Source organism: Dreissena polymorpha, chromosome 6, assembly GCF_020536995.1.
Source record: "Dreissena polymorpha isolate Duluth1 chromosome 6, UMN_Dpol_1.0, whole genome shotgun sequence".
Taxonomy (NCBI): Eukaryota; Metazoa; Mollusca; class Bivalvia; order Myida; family Dreissenidae; genus Dreissena; species Dreissena polymorpha.
The window spans coordinates 53508686-53527153 of record NC_068360.1 but is presented as its reverse complement, the minus strand read 5'-3'; the positions used below and the strand labels follow the sequence as shown (position 1 = coordinate 53527153).

The window sequence follows — 18468 nt, the reverse complement described above, 5'->3', positions numbered from 1 at the left end:
GAACATTCACAAATATTTATTATTAATCAGGAAGTAAAATATATTAACTGGGCATGGTATTATAATTCATATGACAATTTATATCTTACATGATAGTATGATGTAATAATAAGTTTCATGGACTCACTGAACACCATCACATGTAAAATTAATTAAAAGTTCCATAGCCTCCCCTGCGTTAATGTTTGCCATTGAAATTAATATAATGAGTAGTGTTGTCGTAATGTGCTAGATTTTGTACTCTAAACAGATGAATATTATCCTCGTTGTTTGCTATTGTATTATTTTATCAAACTGTTATTGTTATGTTTTAGATTCCATGCTTCATATCAGATGTTTTATGTCTTGAATAAAAGTATCAAGAGTATTTGTTAGTACTTTAGGTCATAATACACTAAATAGTTTCCCTATATAATTCAATGTAAAAGCGACAACTTTGAGCGAAAATAAATGCAACATTTTGCACATAGAGACCCCCATAACCATACCTTTTCTTAAAGGCCATTCTAAGCGGAATCGATTTATGCAATAAAAAAGATATGTCATGTACAATGCAAGAAAGAACTTGACACAAATCAAAATCGACTGTTTTTGCAACTTTTTTTTTCGGCCGTTTCTTAGTGGAATGTAACCTTTTCTAGTGCAATGGTTTACTATAGTCTTCACGTGTATCATATTTCAGGATTCAGTAGTGAACACCTATTCATGCCCTACCATTATCTCCGCAAGATAACACCCGAATAATGGTAAAAAGTGTAAAACATGCCTTCCTGTCAACTATGATATTTTTTTAGAGAGTACAGCCCTACATGAAGCGATCATTTAGTGTATTGTAACCTATACTGACTACAGTAAAGGTGAAATGATAGATCGTTTTAGGTGTCCCGCTTTTTGGTCAAATGTCCCGACAATTTTTTATGTAATGTCCCGCTTTGGCCCTAAAAAATTATGGCATGTATGCTTTTTTATTTTTAAATTTGCCAAGTGTAATTAAAGACAATGCCCTTAGCCTGCTGTTAAATCTATATAGCTTTTAAGTCGACGTCAAATCAATTTGCCAAAAAACCCTATACAAAACGGCTCCAACAAGATTCTTTTTATGCAATTAACAATGAAAACACAATCACGTTAACTTTAATGAATAAATGTGCTAGAAAAAAACATAAATGCAATATAGGGATGTCCTAGCTTTTAGATTGAACTTGAATAAATGGATCTGAATAAATAAAGCTTTGTGTATTTTTTGTGTATTTAAAGAAGACTATTAAGGAGACAAAGTGACAAAAAAAGCAATAATTTGAACACAATTCTTGTTAGGGCCATTTCCTTGTTAAAGCCAAATGAGCGATTCCTATTTCTAACATTTCTTACACTTAGTAAGTAGGTTAAGTGTTATTGGCCCTTCTAAAGCAAGTATAACAAATTAATCTGACAAAAAATGACACATCAGTTTCTTCGTAATTAACATCCAATGTAGATGCAAAATACTGATGCCCAAATCATATCAGCTGTGGTTCTCATCATGTAGGCTGAGTCCCTAGAAAGATCATTTGAGCAACGTCGTGCAAAAATGGGTCTTAAGACATATCCAACCCATATAGCTCCAGATATTCCTCTGCATTCGTACACTCTGACCAGAAGGCAAAATGTCCGCTTGTGAGACCCCAAAACCTTCCTGGACTTTATGACAAACAGCATAGCTAACTACAAGACAGCAGTAACAGGCTTGTCTGGAGCTATGCTGGCCACATGTCCTTAGACCCATCTCGCATGACGTAGCTTATTTCATGCAATATTAACAGCTATTGCACTGGCACATTATCATGTCTTTGGACCATCAAATCTTGGAAGTACTGGCAGAATTAGGTTTCCAAAGGACGAATCTTGTGTGATGAAATAGCCGAAAGAGTTCGCATTTGCATGCTGAAAGACAATAAAACAAGTTTTAAAGAGCCGTGTTTTATTTGTACTAATCATTCTTTTGTTATTACAATCCAAATGAATTTTAGTTTCTTTTTTTTCTAGCCTCAAAAAAAGAAACTACATTTTACCATGCTCTTTTCATCACAGAATAAAAACCAGTAGCAACATGCTGGCTAGAAGCAAATTGATTTCATCACCACATTAAACATGCAAGGTCATAAACCAGCAAGATCATAAACCAGCAATACATCCGGGATTTGGCCAGATTGTTTTTCCGTTCAGAATACAAGACCGAATGATTTATATTACTAAGGTTACCACGCTCTGTGAAAAGGGGTTTTAATACATGTTGTTATAATTTCATACCAGATTAGCCTGTGAAATCGTGTTAGAATTTCATACCAGATTAGCCTGTGTAGCCTGTAAAATTGGCAAAGGCTTATCACGGACAACACTTTCAGCTTTTATGATATTTGATCTCTTCTTAGCACAAATGCAGTTCAGGCAGAAAGTGAAGTCCATGATAAGCCTGTGCGGACAACAAATAAAAAAGATTAAACCCTCTTTTCTCAGAAGGCATCTCATATAATACAGTGTCATCATAAATACAATTCCAGCTGAAAGGATAACTTAATTATAGTATTTCATTAATTGAAGTATGTCAACATAATTATTTCATATATCTTAACCCTGAATAGAGCAAACCAGTGTTTTACAGTTTTTCTACAAACCAGCAGATAAAACAATGCAGAGGTCATTACAAACCTGCAAAGCTTTCCTCTGTTCTGGATTCATAGGCTGTGTTTCTGGTAACACCTGCAACATCAACATTATGATGTGACTAAAATGCTAACATCCTTTACGTAGATCATAGACATATAATAATTCTTACTTATCAAACGGCTTTAGTTTCCGTACACAGAAAAGGTCTTATAAAGTTATTTTTGGATTATTCCTTTAAAAGAAAGATTCATTTTCCAACATATAATCATTTAAACACGGACTAAGTTCAGGAAACCATAGAAAGCAAATTTATCAAAATCATTATCTGTACTGACCTTCAGCGGCCCTTTATTCTTTAGATCTTGCCTAACTCGAATACAAATAAGTTTTTTTACAAAATCAATTTAAATGGGTAAGTAAAACTTCTGATTAATTGAGCCATGGTCTGCATTAAGTGTCATCCCCATGATCCCTGATTAGCCTGCACATTCTGCACATGACACTTTACGCACATGCATGACGCCCAGTTTACCAAGGACTCAATTGAATTAACTTTAAAATGTCGTCAATTTTGAGATGACGAATGTTATCAGTCTCATATAGGTTCTAAAGATTAGGCATACCATTGTCTGGGAGGCGATAGAAGGTGCCGGGGCTCCAGGTGTTGGAGACAAACCCCTGAAATGTACAGGAAGGAATAGACCTGGGACGCACAACACATTTGAGCCTCATTATGGGAAAATGGGGCTTAACACATGTTTGTAGTGTCATAGCAGATAAGCCTGTACAATCTGCACAGGCTAATTAGGGACAACACTTCCGGCTTTTATGGTATTTCCCTTTTAAGTATCTAATTCTTCTTAGCAAAACAACAGCTTAGATGGAAAGAGTCATCCCTGTTTACCCAGCTTAGATGGAAAGAGTCATCCCTGTTTACCCAGCTTAGATGGAGTCATCCCTGTTTACCCAGCTTAGATGGAAAGAGTCATCCCTGTTTACCCAGCTTAGATGGAAAGAGTCATCCCTGTTTACCCAGCTTAGATGGAAAGAGTCATCCCTGTTTACCCAGAGCGAGGCTCATATCTTAATTATGCTAGGTCAAATTATACCACATTATAAAGGGCTATCAAAACAAAAATTGGGGAACAAAATATTGACCGGTGAAGAGACTCAGCTATCTTTTTATATATATTTTTCCGTACACTAACACATTCATGAAAATAAGAAGATCCATTACGCAAACAAAATTCTTATATCATTACAGGAGACAAAGAGAATATCAACAGCCTGCTTTATGGAACCCAAATATCTGAAAAAGCCAATTTCAATACTATTGGAACCCAAATATCTGAAAAAGCCAAGTTCAATACTTTAGGAACCCAAATATCTGAAAAAGCCAAGTTCAATACTAATGGAGCCCAAATATCTGAAAATGTCAAGTTCAGTACTATTACTAATTGAACCCAAATATCTGAAAAAGCCAAGTTCAATACTAATGGAACCCAAATATCTGAAAAAGCCAAGTTCAATACTAATCAGTTCAGGGCCAGTGGGCTTTCACTCAGTTCAATCATTAGACATTATTCAAATGAGCCCTGCTCTGGAAAATATGAAATGCATGTTGTGCAGAAAGTATTGTCCCAGTTGAGCCTTTGTAAAGGACAGAGACTAATCAGGGACCACACTTGACAGTTTTATTTTATTTTTCATTTATACGAAGTCTCTAGTTAACAAAAATCCAGTCTAGACAGAAAGTGTTGTCCCTGATTAGCCTGTATTTTCTCAGAGTGAGGCTGTGTACGTACAGGACTGGTGGGGTACTTGGCGCTGCAGAGCCACCCATGCGCAGTCTCTTCTTCTGCTCCTCTAGTTGCTCCAGGATCTTACGATTTTGTCTCTCTGAAATACACAGGAAACAATTACCCATCCTCTTTCTACATTTTTATGCTTTATAAGGCAAGAAGAGAAATTTTATTAATCAGGGGTCCGTCTTATCAAAGATCGTACGACACTATTAACTTACGATTGAATTTTGTAATTTTAAAATATACGTGATTATGATTTGTATGTTTCAAATATAAAGGATATTTGACAGTTTCTTTGAAAATGAATGGAAATGTTCAACAAAAGTAATTATAAATGTAACGATTACGTATTTATGGTGCTTCAAAAATTGCATCCTAAGGTAAGAATGTCGTACGATCTTTGATAAGATGGGCCCCGGTATCTGATGGTTTACAGACAAGAGGGCCACAAAAAAGTAATGATCATAGTGTTTGATGCGCTAAGAAGTTTTTATTCAGCCATCAAATACTTAAGTCCATGTTTTCCTCAAGGAAGCATGATGTGATGTTGAACATGAAGTTTACTTAGAGCATGCTTTTAAACAGTACAAAGCATTTACGCAAAATACACGAGAAGAGTTTATTTGTGGATAGAATTTTCGTAATTTTACAAAAATAATGAAATGCTTTTAGATAACAAATTGAATTGAACTTATAGAAATATATTGGATGGTGTTTTTGTCATACCAATTAATAACATTCATGTATGGATATAAAACATTATCATAATGCAATAAGGTGGGTAAATAACATGTTTTGAGATTGCCAAACTATGCTTATGCATACAAATTCATGTATATTACATGCATGAATGAACTGACAAGTTTTATCGTTATCTGCAACTGAAATGTACTTGGTAAAATTTACAAAAAGACGCTTTTTCATTCACTTTTACTTCTGCAAAATTTTCTGAAAGAAGGAACATGTAACCAAAGATCTATAAATAAACATTTAACATTATTTATTGATCTTTATGTAACATTAAATTCAGTCATTGATTGGCCTTTATTAATTAATATTAACATTGCTCGATATCCGTCATGTGATTCACACATGTTCAATGGGAATTCCCACATCCCACAATGCAATTTTCACATGCTCTTGCTTAAAATGGGGATTTATGTTATTGAAATTCTATAACACATTCATCATAAATATTGGCCATATGTTGGTTTTGAAAATAGAAGTGTAAATATACTTCTTATTGGGTAATGAATAGAGATGGAACATATTTGTATTCAGTGATCAACACATTGGGTAGGGTTTACCAAAATGTTAAATAAAAATGGGACTTCCAACTTTATTTCTGGGACATCCCAAATTTAAGGCCTGGAAGGCAGAATTTCCAACTTTTGAAAGCTAGCACAAGCGCTGACATGGGCTTGGGGTTGCTCACTGGAAAAAGCTGTTCTGAGCAATTCTTGTAACCATTTAAGAACTACCATAATTACTTAAGTTTTCGACCCCCCCCCCCTGTTTTGGCCAAAATAATGATTTTTCATGACTCTTAATTTTGGACATGCATACCAGATTTCGGCACTGTATTCGCTTATCTTGTGACACTTTGATAATGGGGTTTTACAAATGAATTACGGTCATAAAGCCTGGGAGACACATACCTGAGGGCAATTTACCATAACATTTCTGTAATTGGATAAATAACCATGTATTCCGGTACAAAACAATTGATTCACCCAACAGCATTTTAAATGAGATCTTCCTATAGGAAGCAATATGTTTCAAGTTTCACTTTTTTGTTCTGTATCATTTCAGGCAAGAGTAAGCAAAGCTGTGAGGTTGTAGAAAAACTTGTGTGCATTTATTTATTGCTTTAATTTCAATATAATTATAATTTTTGGACATTTAATTGCTGTCTCTAAATTTTCGGACACCTGAATTAAAAAAATTAATTTCCATTAATTTTCAGATACAAAAAAGTGTCAAAAAAAGTACAGTAATTACAGTACATGTATGCTAAGATGTTATCAGAAAGTTTCAAGTTGATTGAGCAAATAATGTGACTCTGAGAGTTTCTACATAACGAAGTTGAACCCCTTCCCCCAGCAGCCACGTGTCTAAACTGACTCGAACCATATTTCTACCTTGCTGATACATTATTGCAACAATTTCCCTGGCTGAGCATTATTCATGATGATTTGTAATACAAAATGAACATCTCTTCTCCAGCCATACAGTATTTTACCACAATAACAGAAATTGTGTTCCAGCACGCCGTCGGAGGAACTTGGAGTCTAAACACCTTGAAAATATTCTATTCGAGGTAATACTGAACTCTAAGTGGGCAATATCATGTGTGTATAGACCGCCCAATATAACTGACCGTGATTTTTTTCAGAATCTTACTATTATGTCAGACAATATTTTAACTAAATTTGATCACTTTATGATTATAGGCGACCTAAATTATGACCTTCTATGTGACAAAGGTCGGCCACTTTTAGATTTTACAGAAATTTTTGATTTTCACTGTTTGTTAAAAAACCCTGCATGTTTTATGAAAAATTGTACGCCATCCTTACTAGATGTTATACTTACCAACTCTAGATCACTATGTATGAAAACCCAAAATTTTGCTACTGGAATTAGCGATTGTCATAACTTTATCTGTACCGTTATAAATAATGCTACTCAAAAAATTGAAAAGGTTAAAATAAGTTATAGAAGCTTCAAAAATCTAGATGTAAATGCCCTAAATGCTGATCTGTCAAATATCAGAATCCCAAATGTTAATGAGATTGACCCTAGATCAGAAAATGTAAATAATTTGTATCAAAATTTTGAATCTGCTGTTTCAGACATCTATGATAAACATGTACCAGTAAAGCAAATGTACAGAAAAGCGAAGCAAGTACCTTATATGAACAAAACATTACGTAAAGCAATTTATCTTAAAAAGATGTACCTGCACAAATTTCAAAAACTTAAATCACATGAAAATTGGGAAATTTATAGAAAACAAAGAAACCTAGTAAATAAATTAAAACACAAATCAGCAAACCAATATTTTCAAGAAAGATGCATTGGTGGGACAAAAAATTCAGACTTTTGGAAAATTATTAAGCCATTTTTATCAAATAAATCAAGTACAGAACTGCCAAAAATAATTCTACATGAAAACAACAAAATCACAACGAAAGACAACGATAATGCTGAAATTTTTAATTCATACTTTGCTAATGTTGCCCAGTCCATCGGGGAAAACTACACTTTTGATTTAGATAGTCACCCAAGTCTCAAAAAAATTCATGAAAATTATCCAGATGTTTGTACCTTTAATTTAAACCAGTAGCCATGCCCGATGTTGCCAAAGTAATTAATATGCTAAATGTAAAGAAAGCCACAGGAGTGGACAAAATATCAGCTAAGCTTTTAAAAATTGGTAAACCGGCTTTAACTGAACCTCTTATTAATCTTGTGAACATTTCTATTGCCACAAGTACTTTTCCAGATAAACTCAAAATGGCACAAGTAACACCCTTATACAAGAAAAATGACCCTTTTTGCAAAGCTAACTATAGACCAGTAAGTGTCCTACTAATGCCCTCTAAAAATTTTGAGAAAATAATTGCTAATCAACTTAACTTTCATTTTGATAAAATTTTAATAAATTTTTAGGTGCTTTTAGAAAGGGACATGGCTGTCAAACCACCCTATTAGAACTTCTGGAGGACTGGAGGCAGGCTCTCGATAAAGACCACTACGCTGCAGCAATTATCATGGACCTGTCCAAGGCCTTCGATTGCCTGCCGCACGATATATTACTGTCAAAGCTGTCAGTGTATGGTATGTCAGAGCCTGCGTCCAGACTTATCCAGTCTTACCTTTTAAACAGAAAACAGCAAATTAAAATAGGAGATACAGTTAGTTCATGGGCCAGTATAACAAAAGGAGTACCCCAAGGGTCTATCCTGGGGCCCTTACTGTTCAATGTCTTTATTAATGATATTTTTTATTTTATAAACAAATCTACCCTTTACAATTATGCAGATGATAATACTCTGTCATTTTACACAACAAACTTTGATGAACTTATAAGTGTTCTACAACATGAAAGTAACATTCTTATTGATTGGTTTCATTTTAACAAGATGCAAGCTAACCCTGACAAATTTCAATCTTTTGCAATAGGCAAATCAACTTCTTGTAAAAAGCCCTCATTTAAGATAGGTGATGCTACTATAACTTGTGAAAAAGTTGTTAAACTACTTGGTATTGACATAGACTATAAACTAAATTTTGATACTCATATACAAGGATTATGTAAGAAGGCAGCCACTCAAATTAACATCTTAAAAAGAATTGGTAGAAATTTAAGTGTAAAAAACAAGCTTTTAATTTTTCATACCTTTGTATTATCAAATTTTAATTTTTGCCCAATGACCTGGCATTTTTGTTCAGAAACTAATATTAAAAAGATGGAAAAAATTCAAGAAAGGGCAATTCGTTTTATATACAACGACTATAGCACTCAATATATTGATCTTTTACAAAAGGTAGACCTTCCATCCTTGCAAATAAGATGTATAAGATCAATGGCTATTGAAACATTTAAAATCATAAATGAAATTTCTCCACCTTTGTTAAATGATTTAATTGTTAAGAGACAGTCAACCATAAATTTTAGATATACCAATATTTTACAGATACCACAGGTACGCACAACAGCATATGGTAAAAATTCTTTTAGATATGCTGCCCCCTCGCTGTGGAACTCCCTACCAGAAGATTTTAGAAAATGTACAAATTTTTCGCAATTTAAAACTTTAATTGGGACATGGAATGGAAAAATCTGTAGGTGCAAATGCTGTAGACTGAATGAGATTTCCACAGCAAGGGAGCATCACATCACTTAGTTTTTAGTTCATTTTCTACTATAATGTTATATAGTGTTAGATTTGCTTAGCTTTGTGTGCTTTGGATGCTTAGCATGCTCTATATGCTTTATTTACTTAAATGTTATATGCTGTTAGTGTTTTTCTTAGCTTTGTATGCTTTGTGTGCTTTGCTTGATCTGTATGCTTTGTAGGCCCTATATGCTGTATATGCTTTGTGTGATCTGTATGCTTTGTATACTTTGTGTGCTTTGCATGTTTTTGTGTGCTTTATATACTTTATATGCATTGTTTGCTTGTATACTTTGTGTGCTTTGCATGTGTTTTCTGCTCTATATACTTTATATGCCTGTTTGCTTGGTGTATTTTTGTGTTCTGTGTATGCCTAGAAACTTTTGTATGCCTGGCATGCTTTGTCTGCTTTGTTTGCGTTGAATGCTATGTACACTTTGTGTGCCTTACGCTTTGTATACTTTAGTTGCTTTGTACGCTCCGTACGCTTTGTATGCTCTGCATGCTATGTATGCTTGATATGTTTTGTATGCTCTGCATGCTGTGTCTAGTTGATATTTTATTCTTTCTCTTAAAAAATTATTTGACTTTTAATGTAGACAAATCTAAACTTTTAAGTACCATATCTGATGATGTAATATCATGCTATATATTTATATGTATATCTGCTTTTTAATTGTAGAACAAATTGTTTCCAGTCTTTCAGCTTTTATACACTTGTTATTTCTTATTCATCATGTTTTATAGTCGGTTGTACAAGCTGTCTGAGCTTATGTTTGTTGTTTTAACTCTTGCCGACTCAAAATAAATCTTATCTTATCTTATCTTTGTTAAATGTTCCTTCTGATAACAATTAATGAAGTTTTTTACTCTGTTATCCTGTCTTACTGAGCACATTCAAGTCTCATTGGCCAATGTGCAATGCCAGTGGTCTATTCGGATCAAATTAATGTATCTGACAAATACCGGGGTAGCTTAAAGCACACAGGGTAAGTCCAGCCTATAGATGCACGAAGACCAGTAAAAAACGTCGAGGTATAGTTTGTCAACAAGTTCCGGATAATCAGCAGCTCCGATTAATTTGTAATTAATTTTCCATAATGCCCAAATAAAAACAAAATTATAAGTGTCTAAGGTATAGATTAGGTTAAGGAATAAATTTACAAAGTTTAAGCAAGAAAGCTTCTGTATTATGCTTACAGGGGGGATAAATGCAGCAAAAAATTAACCGGAACTGATTGAATGAGTTATGTTTTGAAATCTGCATATAGATATAGAAGGCTTCATTATTTTCAAATAAACATTTTGCTGATTGAAAACAAATGCCAGTCACAATGTTTTGAAATACTAATTCTGTAAGTTGAATGATTTTTAATATTTTTCCGAAGGGTGAACTCTTAATGGCTATTTTTGACAAAAAAATGCATATGCAGTCTGGCCTTAGCTGTAATCATACAATTAATTTTTACCCTTTATTTTTACATCTTCTCACATTGACACTAAATCCCGAATTAAATTATTGTGTTCAAAAGAAGTAACGTTTTTGCCGGGTGATTCTAAACTGGTTGACTGACTGTACATGGTTTAGTCTGTTATCCGGATATAATGCCACTTAATAAGTAAATAACTATGTAAAGATAACCATGCTGCAATGCAAAGCTATAATTTAAATATAAAAACAACCTTGTCCTGTATTTGGTGGTTGAAAAGCCATCTTTGATTGCCTTTGACTTATAATCTAAGGTTAACTAGTGGAAACTGTTTTAAATAATGGACATGTAATGTTTTGATGTTGTTGTTGTTGCCCGTACATGCTGGGTACAAGTTTTTGAAGGCTACACACCACTAATTTTTCTAAACATTTTTTTTTATATCGAAAATGTTTTTTAATGATCGTTGCCACATGTACAAAGTAATCCCCAATGACCCCTCATGGCTGTGCCGGTTGATGTTCCTTGCCGCGGCCACCGTAGCCGGAGAGGCATGACGGAGACGGATGAAACATAGCTGGGGACGCATCTGTAATGTCCTTCTAACTTTTGACTATCAAACTCTTCTCACTTTACTATTTTCCCATTCTTACTTTATCTTCTCACAACCCGTCACATAATTGTCAAGTTAGACGGCAGCGACGTACGATGTAGATGAAGACATGCATTCTGAATGCAAAACTGTAAGATTGATTAGTGTTCGCGGAAAAAGGTCGTTGTGAGGTTAATATATATACGGCCTATAAACGCAGCTTATGCTATCGTTATAGCCGCAAACTAAAGTAGAAAATGCATTTTCAGAGAAAATTTTTCGTTATAATTTGATATGTTTTCATTCAAAATGATGTTTTTACTAATTAATATCATAGTCGCATGCTAACCACCAGTGTTGTAGTGTTTTTTTACCAGTGTTGTAGTTAATAAATGAATCTTCCTTCATTTGCTTCATAATTGCATATACAAATCTTCAAAACAAGAAGCCACCACCCCTGAAACATGAAGGTCTCCTTCATAACGACCTAATGTCTAAGGCTGCAATCTTAAATGAGCAGTTCACAATAGTGTTCACAGAAGAGGACACAAGTAACATTCCAAAGGAATTTGCAAGTGAACTATCACCTATGTTTACCCTCATCTTTCAGGCCTCTCTGTCACAAGCCTGTGTGCCTGATGACTGGAAGCAAGCATTGGTTTATCCAATATTCATGAAGGGCGACAAAGCACCTCTGCCAACTACAGACCTATCTCCCTCACTTCTGTCTGCTGTAAAGTCATGGAGCATAATCATGCACAGCCAGATAATGCAGCATATGGAAGACCTGAACATATTGTCGGACTCACAGCATGGGTTTAGGAAGCGCCGGTCATGTGAGACGCAGCTACTTCTGACCATACAAGACCTTTCGTCTGCTCTAGACAATGGTGAGCAGATAGACGCCATCTTACGCCTTCAGTAAGGCGTTCGACATGGTCCCGCTCGAACACCTTGCCGCGAAACTGAAGCACAACGGCATCAATGAAAACATACTCATCTGGATCAGAAGCTTCATATCAAACCGAAGTCAACAGGTACAGGTTGAGGGTGTACACTCAAACCCATCACCAGTGGCATCGGGTGTCCTCAAGGCTCAGTTTTAGGACTCCTTCCTGGTGTACATCAATGAAATGCCCTTAAAAGTTAAATCCACAACAAGGCTTTCTGTACAGTCTTCTGTACAGAAAGATCAAGTCCCCAGAAGATGCAGTGATACTACAGCATGACCTCAATGCCCTTCAATAGTGTTAACCAACTCGGAAGATGTCCTTCAACGCAGACAAATTCGAGGTACTGAGGATAACAAGAAAGCGAACCCCGATACAAGCAGACTACAACATCCAATGGCACCAACTAGCCTTAACCAAAACAGGAAAGTACTTAGGTGGGGCACCTGCCAGCGATCTTTCCTGGAAACCACATGTGAACAGCCGCACTAAGTCTGCCAATAACTCTCTCGCCTTCAGTTAGTATATATGTGTTAGTATATTTTCCGTACACAGGGTACATTTAAGTATACTTAAGAGTACCCGGGATACATTTAAGCAGTACCCGAACTGCCAATGACTAATCGAGCGTTTATTGGAGGTCCCGGTATTGCACATGCTGTTAGAAATCGTTGTAAACCAAGCCGAGTGTAATAAGAGGTTGTTTATTAGATGTAAAATATACTAATTTAAAAATATTCTTCTATGTTGGTCGTAAGTCTTTGAATAGTGTGGTGAATATGGTCAGTATTGACAGAGACGTTGTTATTTACGTCTCTGGTATTAAATGGATAAAATATATTATACAATAAACAAAGGGCTACAGCAATAAATTATCATTCGTGAACATTTTCCTTTTTCACAGTTTCATTGCGTTGCAAATTTGCATTTGACGTCTATAACTTTACTAACATGAAACCGTCGGAGACGGGTGATGCTTCCCAAAGTTTTTTTTGGTCACAATATTGCACTATATATTCAGATAAAAGAAAACGTCTTGAGGGGCATATTTTTGAACAAAATAATAGGATGGTGGTTTAGCAACTTAAACATTTCAAAGGGCCATAACTCTAAATTAATCATCTAACCAGAACCCACAAATAACATGCGCATCTCCTCAAGGTAGTTAAGCTTCCCATACAGCTTCATTGAATTCCAGTCAGTAGTTGGGGGGACAAGTATTGCATTATATGTACAGTTTATAGAAAATTTCATAGGGCCATAGCTCTTGAAAAATCACCCGACCAGAACCGGCTGATAATATGCACATCTCCTCTTGGTAGTGAAGCTTACCATAAAGTTTAATTGAATTCCGGTCATTAATTGCTGAGAAATAGCCCGGACAAAAATTGTGCACGGACGGACGCACGGACAGACGAAGCGGCGACTATACGCGCCCCCCCCCAAAAAAAATAATAAAATGTTGGGGAAGCATAACAACTCTGTGTGTTTTTATAATGTCTTAAGGTGCGAATGAAATTAACTATTATTTATTAAAGCGGACAGGCCAAACAATTGTGGGGAAAAAAGAACGCTAAAAAAATAATAGTGGTGATTCGCCTCTGGCTGGTGTACCGTGCTTACTCGAAAATAAGTTCGGGAAATATACTGTTCAACATTGCCAAGAGCAGTTATTTGTAAGTAAAAAAATTACTGAGATGAATGATGTGTAGTTTTCTATGTCTAAAGTGTACCGGTAGTTTAAAAGACATAAGTTGCTGCTATGGTAAGTGTGACAAGTGTGAAACACAATTGTAAACAGCAGTTGTTTTATTTTCATTTTCGTCCTTAGACAGTACGAACAATTTTTTTTCACTTCAATCACACTAGTGCGGAATGAAATTTTATAAACCCGTCTACGAAGAAAAGCAGGAAAGTGTAATATTTTGTATTTGAAAGGTAACCTTGGGAGGAAAGTGCAGACGGTGCAGGGTTAACTAATAACAGCCAGAACATTAACATCATGTATGAACTGTACCAGGCTGGCTATATATATCAAGCTCACAATAGGAACAGTTAAGACCAATTTCCTTGAAAACCATGCTGCAGAATGCATTTCACTCATAAGAACCAGAGGCCCTTTTAGCATATTTTGTTGGTAGTCTCAAAAATGAGACGTTTCATGCACATTATCTGATATATTTTTTAATTTGGTGAAACGTCTGAATTTACATGACAAAATCCAGAAATGATTTAAATAATTTTACTATAATTTTTTAAAGTGTCCTACATGTGCCAGAATATACATAGTTTGCATGATTTTAATGAAGTTATTGACTGCCTACTTGTGCTGTTGCTCATTCAAAGCATGCGCTCTCATTTGTCAATATTTTCCAACACAACGATGCTTTACCTTTGGGCTGGCTTATTAATACATGTTATTTACAGACGATCAGTAATTGGCTCTCTACATTTTTTGCGAAGTCGATATGGCTTTGATCTTTAAATAATACTTCTGGAATTTGAGCGTGCAAATGTTCTGGCACACATTCTGAAAATGTTGGTGATCTTTGGGGATTTGCGACAATGCACAGTTTATAATGGACACTGTCACCTATGAATTGTACCAGGCTGGCTAAATCAAGCTAACAACTATGAAAGCCATGCTGTAGAATGCTTTTTGCATGTTAAGAACCAGACGCCTTCTTAGCTTAGTTTGTTGGTAGTCTCTAAAATGAGACGTTTCATGCACATTTACTGATAACTTTTTGTGTATTTTGGTTGAAAACGTCTGAAAAGTCAAGGACCTTTTACATGGTAAAACTAGAAAATCGATTTGTGGGGATATAACACAATTCTATCATATGCATTAAATCACATTTTAAAGCATATTCATTTTCTAGTACTTTTATCTACAAGACACTTTTTTCTGGTTCACAATAAAGCAATTAAAAGCATATTAATCAATCAGGTTAAATGTGTTTATTGATAGAAACTTTTAATCGGACCATATAAAATCAAACATTTTCTCTGAACACTAATTGTGTGAGGGAGATTTCCATTAGAGGTTTAAAGCAATTGTCCGTCAATTATCAGCTGACAATACATGTATGTGTTTGTTTAAGTTGTTGAATCCAAAATGAATTTTTTATTGTTGAAATATTAATGTCACATTATAAGTAGAAACAGAATATCTTTACAGATATGTTTTTTTGTTCAACGCTAAACCTATAGGTTGTACTCACAATCTTTACACTTCTCAAAAGGCATTAAAGGATTCATTTCCCTCATTGGTTTTTATGTGGTAGGGCTCTTGAGACAAACTTACAGTTATACATACGGGCAGTGTTCTGTGAAAAGGGGGTTTAATGCATGTGCATAAAGTGCCATCGCAGATTAAAATCGGGATCTACAATTTCCGCCTAAACTAGATTTTTGCTTAGAAGAGAATTTCGTTAAACGAAATACATCTTAAAAGCGGAAAGTGTTGTCCCTGATTAGCCTGCGTGGACTGCCCAGGCTAAGTTGGAACGACACTTTATGAACATGCATTAAACCCCTTTTTCACAAAGCATGGCCCATATATAAAAAAGCTTAATATTATCCACGAGAGCCCTACCACGTTTAAGTTGGTTGAGTGCCATGCAGCAGTTGTGTGGTTTAGCCCCATAGGAAGCACACTTTCCCAGATTTATAACAGAATGGCGACCAGTCACCTTCCCATGTTATGTGTAATAATAAAATTGAGTTGAATATCTCCATGTTAGTGATGAGATATGCAAAGTTGCAAACACAATCGAGTAACATAGTTAAGTTTTCTTATACATATGTTTAAAAAAACTCTTTTACAGGAAGCTTCTCCTAATTTGTTTACTGGATGTGGCAATTAATTATTTGTGGGTTGTAGATTTACTCCTTGAATGTTCACAAACTGACAAGTTTTCATAGGCCAGAATATAAGCTTTCTTTAAGCGCCATTTTATGAGAGAGCTTCAGGGTTCGTATTCCAGAAGCATCTTAAGTTAAATTTTAATCTTATCCTTAAATTGGAAAATTTTCTGAAGTGTTTCATTTCCTATTGCAATAGTTTGGCACCAAGAATAACATCAAAATTACATAATTATGTCAATGTTATTTTAGGAATACCAAAAGAAACATGTGATTCCTTATCTAGTAAAGAATACAAAACATTGTAATTTTGAATTTAAGTAAAATTATTTAAGAAATGACTTTAGATGTTTCTTGAATACCACCCCTGAAGTGGTCTTTGGTGTATGGTCAGAAAGTCTCGCTTTCTCTACTACTCTAGCGCATCTGCCACTGCCTACCCCTCACCTGACATAGGCACATAAAGCTACTGGCTGCTTCGAACTAACATGATATTTCAGCTGATAGGAATGACTAGATATTTAAGTAATCATTCAATGTGTTTTGTTACATCTGTTAAACAACCAAAAAGCCTATACCTGTCTTAGACCAATTTGTAGCCAAGTCTAAAGTAGAATGTTTGGTTTGAATAGCTTTTCTGAACCTTGATTCCAAGCTTGTAGTTAAAGCTTGCTAAAAAATCTTATCTGTACTCAACACTAACCTTATATTCTTTATTATTGCTATGTATGGCTTCTGTTTTCATACAATGTGTTCTTGTTGAAAGTCCTGAGTTGAGCAGTTTGGGCCGCTTTGCCCTGTTAGTCTTCATTCTGATTAGTGGCGATTGCGTTTACAATTTTTGACTTCGTACTTTGTGCTTATACTTACAATTCCCATTTTTCCCCAGTTTGGTTTGAAGTATCTCTTTTTTTGAGTCAATTGAAGTTGTATAACAAATTGGTGACAGTTGTTTGATTAATACTAAAAATTGACTGTACTGGTACATGTGTTGCACATTTTGTGTGAAATGTTATACACTTGAAGGTGGATATACTTTCCTATGTGTGCAGTAAACATTACATGTATTCAGTATCTTAAAGTTGGTTATTCACCAATAAACTTCAGTGGTCCAATCAAATGATTGAACTGTTGTTGCAAATCTTGAATACACTGTACAAGATAAATAAACACAGGAATTGTTGACCTTAAGGCACACACAAGGTACAATCTAATGTGAAAATAGTTTTAATAATTAACTTAGCAATGTTTATTTCTACAAAATTGGACTTATTAATGTTCCGGTATATATCATTATATATTTTTATTTGTAAATTGTGGAATAAATGATTTCTTTTTTAAATATGAACTTGTTCAAGTTTCGTAGTAGTCAGCCCTATATGAAACATGTCCCACCTATGATAGTTAGAGGTTCAACTGTTCTTGAAAAGCCTGGAACTTGTGATCTTAACGGTTAAACCACACTTGAAAATAAACAAATACTTTAACTGTGTCACAAAATTAGATAATTACTTACAGTGTTTAATTGAATATAAACCTTTATGATTCCATTTTTTTACACATTTTAAAATGTCTGCTGTGTGACTTTCAGGCCAAATTATTATTTGAAACTGGCCTTGGGTATAGCAATGTTGTTCTCTAAGTTAAAATGCAGTTTTCATCTGATCTTTTCGGAACTTAAAGAAAGTTTTTTAATGGTTATAAAATCCTAGCCAAGGTTGATAATCAGCCAAAGTACCAATGAAAGTACCCAGTTATGGCCCTTATTTTATAAAAATTTTGCACTTTTGAAGTTTTCCCTTCCATATCATACAGTTTACATCATATCCTCACCAAATTAAACATTTTTCTCATGAATGCTTTAAATCTAGATGTGGCATTACCCTCAACAATGAATGCTTTAAATCTAGATGTGGCATTACTCTTTACAATGAATGCTTTAAATCTAGATGTGGCATTACTCTCTACAATGAATGCTTTAAATCTAGATGTGGCATTACTCTCTACAATGAATGCTTTAAATCTAGATGTGACATTACTCTCTACAATGAATGCTTTAAATCTAGATGTGGCATTACCCTCTACAATAAGCTCATGTTTTGTATGTTCTTGAATTTTTGCAAAAATTAATTTCAGATAAAAAGACAATCATTAATTAACCCAGGTTAAAGGTATTAAAGGGACCTTTTCACAGATTTTGGCATGTATTGAAGTTTGTCATTAAATGCTTGATAAATTGATAACAAAAAATAATGTAAACATTTGATTTAAAAA

At 34.7% G+C, this 18468-nt stretch overlaps 2 protein-coding genes across 5 annotated transcripts in view; one reads left to right on the top strand and one right to left on the bottom strand.

Annotated features, from left to right (window-relative positions):
* Window position 1: 1 nt before the first annotated feature.
* On the bottom strand, window positions 2-11178 carry LOC127834530 (SOSS complex subunit C-like). Its single transcript, XM_052360430.1, has 5 exons — window positions 11039-11178; window positions 4452-4545; window positions 3270-3324; window positions 2689-2739; window positions 2-1923 (listed from the first exon to the last, which is right to left on the bottom strand). The coding sequence occupies exons 1-5, from the start codon at window positions 11067-11069 to the stop codon at window positions 1822-1824; spliced, it is 333 nt and encodes a 110-aa protein (XP_052216390.1). The 5' UTR covers window positions 11070-11178; the 3' UTR covers window positions 2-1821.
* A 2761-nt stretch (window positions 11179-13939) lies between these two features.
* Window positions 13940-18468, top strand: part of LOC127834345 (eyes absent homolog 1-like) — a 177807-nt gene continuing 173278 nt past the window's right edge. For 2 of the 4 annotated variants that reach the window (XM_052360103.1, XM_052360100.1), the window contains exon 1: window positions 13940-14003. The gene's annotated coding sequence lies outside the window, so the exon portion shown is untranslated. Of the gene's footprint in view, window positions 14093-18468 lie in introns of all 4 variants that reach the window. The other 2 variants (XM_052360101.1, XM_052360102.1) reach the window with 2 other exon arrangements.